The 10,619-nt window shown below is 47.5% G+C and overlaps 1 protein-coding gene across 4 annotated transcripts in view; it reads left to right on the forward strand.

The window, feature by feature from the left end:
- The window catches only part of ATP2B4 (ATPase plasma membrane Ca2+ transporting 4), a 97,188-nt gene extending 88,386 nt beyond the window's left edge, over positions 1-8,802 (forward strand). For 2 of the 4 annotated variants that reach the window (XM_045015291.1, XM_045015292.1), the window contains exon 21: positions 8,071-8,802. In XM_045015291.1, the coding sequence (XP_044871226.1) occupies positions 8,071-8,376 (306 nt within the window). In that variant the 3' untranslated portion in view covers positions 8,377-8,802. Of the gene's footprint in view, positions 1-735; positions 929-8,070 lie in introns of all 4 variants that reach the window. The other 2 variants (XM_045015293.1, XM_045015294.1) reach the window with 2 other exon arrangements.
- Positions 8,803-10,619: the final 1,817 nt, after the last annotated feature.

Raw genomic sequence — 10,619 nt, forward strand, 5'->3', positions numbered from 1 at the left:
TTCCTTGGAATGTGTCCGCAGACTGACACTGCGGCTGTTTCCTTATTTCATAGCTGATGGTTTTTGTTTCTTTTTGTTCTTTATATTTAGGGCATTTGCATAAATCACTGTGTGGTTCAGGGCCTGATCCTGAGAGAGGTGCTGAGCGTCTGTGAGCCCGTTTGGCTTTAGTGGGAGTTGTGGACACTCGGCGTGTTTCTGGAGTCAGCCCCTTACTCAGTCCAATGAAAGACATGACTGATTGGAAATGCTTTTCTATCCCATTGCAGTTTTCTAGAATACAGGCTGCACTTTGTGTCTCAGTTGCCAGCTCACACCTACACCCATCCCCTCCCTCTCTCTGTCTTTCTCTGTCTCTCTCTCTTTCCACACCTCCTGCAGGTTGCCTTTATGTACTAGAACCTTTCCCCTGACTGCCCCCACTCCTTTGGGCCTGTAAAGATTGCATCTGATGCAAACTGGAGAGAGAGAGAGAGAGAGGGAGGGAAAGGCTGAAAGCTAACGTCTAATCTTTGCTCCATGTCTCTGCTTTTGGATCATCTGCCAAAACTGTATTTACGGGAATGTAATCTGAAATGGGTTTTTCCTTTCTTCTCCCTGCCCACCTCCATCCTCTCTTCCTTATCGTCTGTTTGTGTCTGTTCCTGTCTGCCCAGCCTCCCCTCCTTCCCACCCCCCATTCCTCTTGGTCTCTGACTGTGGGGCGAAGCTATCTCACTCTCTGATTCTTTACAGATGGACGTAGTTTACACATTCCAGACCGGCGCCTCCTCTTTACAGGGAGCCCTCAGGAGACAGCCTTCCATCGTGAGCCAGCACCACGATGTAAAACATGTTTCTAGCCCAACCCATGTAGCTCTTTCCTCCGTCAATTCCACTCCCACCACTTCTGCTGCTGCTGCTGCTGCTGCATCTCCTACTGCGGGCAGTGAGTGATAGTCTCTATTACAATGCATGACTTCCTAATAACCACAAGAGAGCACTTGCATCGACCTAACGAAACCTGTTCTCTCTCTTCCTCTTTAATCCTTGACTTGCCCCAATGGTTCCTTGTCTCGATGCAGGGGCAGGGTGGAGAGGCCATTTGTTTCTTTTAAAGCTGTTGCATCTTTAACCATGTTTAAAACCTTTCCGGTTCGTTTCCTTCTCTCCTCCTTGTTGCTTCTTTTATCTTTTCTCCTCCTTGCAGGATTTTGATGGATTTTTTTTCCCTTCCAATGGGTGCAAAATTTGAGGTTCTTTAACAGAACCGTGTGGGACGAAGGACCCCAAATAAAATGGGGGAAGCCGTTCTTTCCACAAGTCAGGATTTCTGCCATGGCTCCCCTCAGATCCTCTGAGCTGGTGGTTTTACTTAAGTCTTGGTTTGTTGGAGGCCAGTGGGACCACTAAGCTTTAGCGCTAACTTGTAACTGAACAGCCTCCAGATTGGCCTTTGCAATAACTTGCACGTTGCATGAGCCACATGTCACTGGAAGTGACATCGAGCCCTGTGCAGAGGACTGCTGCTTAAGTCCCCCACAAAGCCCTGTTATGAAGTCTTAGGGCCCTAATTAGGTCAGCTCTTAAGCACATGCTTAAATCCCAGTCAGTTGGCCTTGAGGACATTTTGAGAATTAAGCACCTTTTAATGCTATGGGGCCAATCGCACGTGCCCAGAATATTGGATATTCTAGTACTTCTGGGCACAGTGTGGGCCTACCACCACCTGCTTGGCACCCAACTCCCCTCCACATGACTTTGCATGCGAGGTCATGCCACACGGGAGGCTGCCATTTTGAAGAGCATGCTGCCCCGCCCCCGTCAGCGTGACCCCTGGCAGGCACTTAATTATGGCATCCCCCATCCAATACCAGACAAAACCACATCCAGTTTTGTCTCAGACAGGGGACAAACCACCTCAAAAAAGGACTGCCTGGTTTATAAGCAGACAAATGACCTCCCTATTTAATGCTGTCCTGAGTAGGAAGCACATGTGTAAGTGCTTTCCTGAATTGGGGCCTTACATGGGATGGTGGTGGCATGTAGGCCTGTTTCTGGGCCTTTGAATTTCACCCTGTATGTAAAAATTAGGTAGATCACCTAGACAGCTGATTAAAAATCTTTTTTTACAGAATCCCATTTTCCACTTGCATGTGGAAACACCTGACATTGAGCACAGTTGTTAATGCCTTGCTCTTCTATGGCACTTTCCATCCGTAGACCTCCAGGCGCTTTGCAAATTTAGATGCCAAGTTTGAAAATGCCAAGATCAGTTATAAAATGCAATGGGAGAAATCCTGGCCCTGTTGAAGTCACTAGGAGTTTTGCCATTCAGTGGGGTCAGATTTTCACCCAAGGAATTTATAGGGGTTTGCCTTTTGTTTACTTCTGCCTCCATGCACCAGCATAATAGGTTTCTCAGAAGGAAGTTTTCTTAGTTTGGAGCGCCAGCAAAGGGGAAGAAACATAGTGGATGTCGGTGTGTCCCACCAAAACACCATTTATGCTCATTGATTAATGTTCTTCTTGATTGTGGGAGGGAATCGATAACTTGCAAGGATAGCATGAGCCCTACCAGACGATAACTTTCCCAAAAGCTAAAACGGGTTGCTAAGGATTCCCTCCATTTTATCTAGACTTGGCTCTACTTCCTTTCTGCTGTTCTCTCTTTCTAAAAACTGTATCCCTGAATACAGATTAACTGAGCCCCTCTGACTTCCCCTTATTACTTCCTGGTGGAAAGTCCTACTGTGCCAGATCTCAGCAGTCCTGAATGCTGTGTTCCTGTTGAGTGGTGATGTAACAAAGGGGAGGCCTCACGAGTGAACCACAGCTGGTGGCTTGTAGATTTAGGCTTTGTCTCCATTGGGAATTTTTGCCCTGATTGCAGCTATCGGTGTCCCAGCTCCACCGAGCCCCTAGTCTGAATAGGGTAAAACACTGCGAGTCACACCTTTGCACTGGTGCAATTTACCTCTGTTTCAAGGAGCGGTGAGCTTGGCCAGTACAAGTGGTAGCTTGACCTAGTGGTTTGCCTGGGTTCACCTAGTCCAGGGGCTGGAATTGGGGCAAACTCCCAGTGTAGATGATGCTTGAGATGCTGTGGAAAACCTGGAATCAAGAGGAAAGGCAGGTCCTTGTTCTGGGCATGGAAGATGGGAGTTCACGCTAGATTTTCAGAGAAATTGAAACATGTCATTGACATCACCCTTTGGGTGTCTGCATAGACTCTAGCCACTTCTGTGGATTGCAGACATTTCTGCATAGGAAGTTCTTAAACAGTTCAGCTCCCCAAGAAGTGGCCATAATTCACGCAGTGCTCTGAAAGCTCGCTAACAATGGACAAATTTCCCACGGCTTGGAATTGGGGAGTGGGGGGGATCATTGGGATAAGTTCAGATGCTTGATCCAAAGCTGAGGCAAAGGTGGGCTGGGTAGTCGTGCACCAAAAGGCTTTCTTGCAAGGAGCATCAGAAATCCTGCTTCCAGCTGGGCTGGAAATAAGACCAACATTTCTTGCAGTTTTTCTGAACTTGCACCTGAACCTAGAAGTGCTGAGTAGATGCTTGAAAACAAAAGAGAATGAGAAAAGGCCAGTGAAATGTTTCACCCCACAGAGATGTGGTTCCAGTTTGGAGCAAGGGTTTGGATGGACTTTTATCCAGACTGGTGAACCCATCCCTAAACTGTTCCTCCTTTGCTTGTCTTCCTACCCAGAGATCCTTTTAACAATGAGGTGGAATTTGCATTGGTTTTATGTTAGTTCTGCCGACAGCCAGAGGCGGCATCAGTGAAGCAGGTGCGTGCCTGGGGCAGCAAGCTGCAGGAGGCGGCTGCCAGTCGCCGTGAGGGCAGCAGTCAGGCGGCCCTCGGCAGCATGTCTGCGGGAGGTCCGCCGGTCCCACGGCTTCGGTGGCAATTCCGAAGGCGCGGAACCGGCAGATCACCCACAGAAACGCTGCCGAATCCTCGTGACCAGCGAACCTTCCAAAGGCCGCCTGACTGCCATGCTTGGGGCAGCAAAAAACATAGAGCCGCCCCTGCCGACAGCTTCTTACGATCAGCTGCAGAAATGGCGGGACCTGCCTGGGGGAAGGCAACAAAATATTTCCTTTATGAACTGAGTGGGGAATTAAAATGTTAGAGAAACCAAAACCATTCATGGACATGTGGACCAACCAGTTATGCTCCTGGATGAGTCACTGCCTGCAGAGTCAGAGCCCAGGAACTTTGGATCTAAAAGCATGAGCCTCTCCTATCTGAGCTAAAGGAGCAGCTGTGCTCACTCAAGGGAAGAAGTGGACCAATAAACCTCTGTATGTGATCTAGCCCTGGGAGGGAGACTAAGTGGCATGCTGTTAGTGGAGTTTACCCACTTGTGTTAAAAGCTGAAAAGCAAGTGATGGCACCAGATTTATTGGTGCACATGGATTTTTCAAAGCAGTCTAGGGGGTTTAGCCACACCTGATTAATTGAATGTGTCTAAATCCCTTGGGCTGTTTTGAAAACCTCTAAGCATTCATTATTTTATGCAGATGTATCATTCTTGGTTTGTTTGCTTGCTTTTTGTTTCTTGCGCTTTGTAGCGGTGCAGTGCATATATCTCGGAAGTCTGTCGATTGCTGATCTCTGGGGTTATCCCAGTGTGCACCTAACAGGGTTGGGGTTTTGGTTGTTGGTTTCACTTTTATTTTTTTCTTTTGGCGGGGTGGGGGTGTGACTTCAGGCTTCAGAGAAGTGGGATTTTCTAGCACTAATGCCAGCACGGCTAACTCCCTCAAGGAAGAGCACCTGAAAGTTAGGAGGAGGAGTAAAGTTAAATATTCTGATGGCTTCATGCCATGGCTGATGTAGGTTAGGAGATGGACTAATAATGTCCTGGTATGCAATAAGGCCAAGAACTTTTCCAGTAGAATCCACAAATATCACCCCCTTTTCCCCCTTTTTTTGGATGTATAATGGGCCTCCATTGTCTTTTGGCCTACGTCTTTCCCAGCTCTACCTTACTCTTCCTCCGTAGCTTTGTGGTACCCTGCAGTGTGACGAGAGTTAAGAGAAGGAAATGGGAGTACCAGATTGCTCTGCTTGGAAGGAAGCCCCAAAGCATCTGGGTTTCTCTAGCTACTTTGCTCAATCCATTGATCACAGACGTGCTCGAGTGAGAGAAGGCCTTGAATTCCAGCTGCCCCAATGTTGTCCACCCAGATATAACCTTCCCTTTTCACAGGTCAGGCTGTATGGCTCCCCACTGTGAAGGTGGACACTCAAGTCTTCCCCCGGATCTGTGGTTTTTGCCTGTCGTCCGGCCACTGCAAGCCAGTGTGTTGTGTGCTTATCTGTCCATGTGTGACATGAGGATGGGCTTGTTTTACTTTTATAGATTTAAATGCTGTTTGATTTCAAAGCCCTCATCATGCTGGTGTCAATGAGGATGTTCCATCAAAGTGCTCATGGGTCATTATCCTGCTGCTTGCGGGCGCCATCATCTCTTCAGGGTGGGTAGAGATGCCAGCCCAAAAGCATGTCCCTGTTAAACTGTAGGACATGGGCATCCTATAGGTTGACTTGTGAGGCTGTAAAGTTGGTGGGGGTCTCATCTCAAGCTTCCCTTTGTATAATGCCTTGTTTTCAATGCTTTGTGAATGCTGACATGCTGTCATTGTGCTGACACCAAAGATCTTTGGAGAGTTCTTTTATCTTGGGTATCTGGGAGGTGGTGATGGGAGTGGTTCTGGCTGGTGTCTCCAGTTGAGTCTGCTGGTGATATAGTAACCAATATTTAACCCAGTGAATCTCATGAGTGGTGGGTGATAGTGTCCTGGTTTACCAGGATCGATAGCCTTTTCTCCAAGGTACAGTGAAGAAAGTTTGTTTGCGCACTTGCGAGTGGAGGAATTGACTTTCTCCTTCCACTCCTCCTTCCTCCTTTGCTTTCTGTCCATTTAGCTGGGACGTAGGGCGAGTATTGAGAGACACTGGAAGCTGGTGTAGCGTAGTGGTGCAGGCAGAAGCAAGGAGCTGTCATGGGCATCTTCACAGGTGTCAGCGCTTTAATGAAGTGCTCCACACAACCCCTCCTGGGCTGGTCTAGGAACCAGAGGACTAAGAGCACTGTACTGATAACCTAACTCCACAGGCAGCATCTGAAAGCGGGTAGGTGAAACTGACTATTTAGATGGTGAGCTCAGAGCAGTGGGCGAAGGTGACTCAGGGCTGGGTGAAGGCACGGCTCTCTGCTGCTGGTGGGGGATGCTCAAAGGAGATCTAAAGCAGTGATTTCAGAGTACACTGGAGTGGTAACAATTCCCTTCACTGCAGGAATCCCTGGGTGACTTTTTCATGGAGGAATGTATGCAGGATGTGAGATTAGAGGATGGTCCTTTTTGCCCTCAAAACACAGAATCAGCTCAGTTTCCATCCAACGCAAACGGTTGATTAGAACTCCCCCTCCACTCGCTGGGGGAAGGAGCAAACCCAGTAGGTTGCAGCAGGTCACAACTGTAATGGGATGATGCTGAACATCTTTGGAATGTAACTTTCAATGAGGGCTGACGGGTTGATGTCTAAGCTAAACCAGTGGCTGCAATTCCATGACCCCTGGCACTCTCTAGAGCCCGTTAGCTGGGGAAGGTTGGGACCTGTGGACAGGAGTAATTCCTGCAATGTGAGGCATGCCACTCTGCCAGCATGGGGACTCAGGAATGTGGCCACTGGTAAATTAGAAATACTTGAGGGGTGGGGGGGGGGCAGGCGGATTGCATTTTATTTTGCGATTTGGATCCAGATAACACTTTTTTCTCTGACCTCTCAAGGTTGAGAGAGTTTAGAGTAGTGGTTCTGGTTTTGTCAGCTCCATATAGAAGCCATTTAAACGTACGAGGATGCATGAATTGAATTGACATTTAGAATGCATACACCTGAGTGTTCCTTGCGTACAAGTCACTCATGGGAATGGGTGTGATCTTCCGCACCCAATGTCTGTGCATTGGCTGCAGTGGAATGACCTACATCGCACGCACACACATGGGTTTGGGGTGAGCGTAACCATGGAGAAGTCACCGTCAGCAAAAATGCAGTGTTACCAGGTCGCTGCCTGCTTCACCTTTGTGTGTTGAAAATGTGAATTGCACCTTAAACCTGTGACCGAATAAACTGTGACTTGACTGCAGGGTGGGGCGAGAGAGCTGTAGGCTTTCAGGCTTGGATTTTCAAAGGAGCCTGAGGAACTTGTGAATGGGATGCCTTAGGCTCCTTTATAAATCCTGCCCAACTTGAGATGCAGAGGGCCTTAAAAGTGCTCAGAAGTGCTGAGCCCCCATGACTGTTGTAGGAGCGAATGGGAGCTGTGGGCACCTCATGTCTCTGGAAAGCCAGGTCTGACACATGTCAAGCGGGGCACCTGAAAGCAGTGGCTGCTTTTGGAAACGCTGGCCTTAAACGTGTTGGCGCAGGCAAGGATCGAAAGCTCCTGACCAGAGTCTAGGCTACAGCGTGGAAACTCGCACAGCTTTGGTTTCCTTCTTGCATGCTCGGCTGGGTACGTTTGTTGTTAGTGCCATCTGCTTGGATCTGCTGCTCCACGCGGAGTTGATGAAGCCATGACACCTTTAAACTGATTCCTTTTTATAGGTTTACAAAAAATAAATAACTGAAAATGCATCACTTCCCATTTGCCTAGAAGCCAAATCACTGTGTGTCTAACCCACCTCTCTTTTGAGTTGTACTTCCACTTTTATTTTGTCTTTTTGTTAAATGCACAGAAGCGTGTGCGCGCACGCACCAGAACTAATGCATTTTGATTTCCATTCATTTCAAAGTGATCTGTTTGGAAATGTTTGTCTTTTCTTACAGCTTCTGAAGTCGCCCCATAGTCGGTTGCCCCATCACACACCTACTCCTGAATTTGATCCATGTGGCCATCCTAGTTTCCCATAGTTTCTCTTATTTTTATTGTGTTTTGTTCCGTACTGTTGTGGTGGTGGTGGTGTTGTCTTTTTATTTTTCACCTGAAGTCCCTGAAATCTCCCTATGGCCGCCTCTCACCTCTTCTCTGTTTATCCCCCACCCTCCACCCCAACCTCCTGACAGATCAAAGTGGTGAATGCGTTCCGTAGCTCTTTATATGAAGGCCTCAAGAAACCCGAATCCAGAAGCTCCATTCATAACTTCTCAACTCACCCTGAGTTCATCATGGAGGAAGACGAGCCTCAAACCCCATTCCTCGACGACGCAGAAGAAGACTCCAAGACTGACGGACTCAAAAACCAAGGTGGGAGTACCCCAGGTGAATCCTTCTCCCTCAACCAAAATAACAATGCGGTGGACAGCGATCTAGCCGAGAACACCGTCACGGAGTTTGAAAGCCCCTTAGACGGCCTGGAATCATCAGTTTGACCTTTGAACTTTGATACCCCCTTCACTTCCTTCACCCTGAGTCCCGTGTGATATCAGCACCAATAACTGATATTGCAGAGCGGTCACTTCATGTTAACTGCTCATATGTATACTATTTTGTTTTCCTTTTATGATTTAGTGGCAGGAACCAGAGTACCATGGAGGGGGGAGGGAGCAGTTTGCAGTGGGTACTTGCCTAGGTGGGAAACAGCCAAGTTGATATTTCTTCTCCTTGAGTCAGGTTCCGTGTGTTCGTAGGGGTTTTTCATTTTGAAAAATGCATGTTCAAAGAAAAGGTTCAGATTGTCTTAAATAGTCTTACATGTGCACTCGCCATCTGAGGGTACATTTGTGGGGTGACTTGGGGGTCTTTTAGCTTGTGGGATTTGACCTCTGATAACGTCACACTTGTGGGGTGGGGGTGGGGGTGGGGGGGGAAGCAGCATGAAGGTACAGATTTAAAAATTGAACAGGGGGAAAAAATCTTGAATTGTGTTAGAGGAGGAAAGGGAAAAACCAAACAGGTATTCCCTGCGGGAGACTCTGATGGTTAGAGTATGTAAACCAGTCTTCCACCTTGAAAAAATGGTACCTAACCTTTACTACTTTTCTGTCTTCGTATGTGTGTCTCTCTCTGTTTCCAACATGCTAACTGTGATTAAAAACAAGGGAGGAGGGTGATTTAAGAGTCTTAAATATGTTGGCTAAGATATGATTTGAAAAAGACCCTGCTTTGTTACAAAGCCCCACGGGAGATGCTGCCACCATTGCTGGGAATGTTCTCCAAGAACTGCCGTGACTGGAAATAAGAAGTCTTACTTTCTGCAGATCTTTTTAAATGCATCTTTTTGCTCTTGAACTGTATGATATCGGTCGGCAGGATTTTCGATGGTCAGCAAGAGTCATGCGTAATTTAATAGCAAATCATTTCTGAACCACTTTGGTGAGCAGAGGTGTTTTTGCATGTGTGGTGGTTTGTTTTTTTTAATACTGTCAGATTAAATATTCCTTTGGCCCTGGAGTGAGGCTAGCCGCGGCTAAGGTTCATCCCAAAGAACATACCACATGCTGCACATCCTTTTCAAAGCAGTGGCGGGGTCTGGATGGGAATCGAGTGCCAGCTGCTCATGGAACGGCTGGGGCAACTTAAGGCTACCCATCCCTGCTGCGTTTTGCAGGTCCCTTAGGAAAGAGAAGAGAGACTGTAGTAGGGGAAGCCATATTGGCAGTGGCCATACCTGCACAATCCCATTCAGTGTACATACCTGCCTCATATTGGAATTGTCTTGTCTGGGTCTTTTTCTAGGGTTGGATGAAGCCGTTTGCAAATAGGGGCATCCTCCTGTAACATGGTTGTCTTATTCCTGGGAAGGGCACCTCCATCAGAACTTCAGAGGAGGCTTAATAGCGAGGCTTTGCCCCACTCTCCATTGTCACAAAGGTCCCCTCTCCACCTTAAGCCCTAATTTGCCTCCCCTCTTGCCTGGATCTTGTTGCATCTCAGTACTACAAACAGGTGCAAGAAATGATGGTCTGTGAAGCTAAGGTCATAGCCAATATCACTTACTCTGGAGAAATCCATTCCAAGGTGTCCTGTGCTAATTGTTAATGCGTCTCTCGGGGTTTTTTTAGGTTTGTCCCCTCATATTTAGACTGTGGCAGGGTGGGAGGCCTGGGCTTCAGCTTTTGATCACCTGGGAAGCCACTCAATTAACCACTCTGAGCAAACTCACTTGTGACGCCAAGAAAGGGTCAAATCATGAGTGATGGGAGATGTCTGCAACTCCTGTTGACTTCATTGGGTACTTTTTGTGCCTCTCAGAGTTTGGTCCTAGATTGGTGCCATTGAGAAATGGTGTAGAAGGTTACCTATTTTACCCCCTTATCCAACACTTATTCAATTAAAAGCTGTACCTGGAAGCAGAGAGAGAACCCACTTGCAACTGGCTGTATCAAAGGGTTTGTGACAAAAAAGGGACAGGGGGCTTTGCCTGGCCTCCTTCCTAACAAGCAGAAATATCTTAATGAGCGAGTGAAGGTTTGTTGTTGTTGTTGTTGTTGTTTTTTTTTCTTTTTTTTAAGAACGCACAGCAAAAACTCCCGTGCCTTTTCCACGCACTGCCCAAAGCACCGTCTGCCACTTGGGAGCCCGGTACTTTGCCAAGAAATAAGTGTTCCTTAAACAACCCAACACTGACTCATGCCCTGGCGCTGTCACACTTCATTCCACATCTGTTCAGGGT

Source organism: Mauremys mutica, chromosome 4 (genome assembly GCF_020497125.1).
Source record: "Mauremys mutica isolate MM-2020 ecotype Southern chromosome 4, ASM2049712v1, whole genome shotgun sequence".
NCBI lineage: Eukaryota > Metazoa > Chordata > Testudines > Geoemydidae > Mauremys > Mauremys mutica.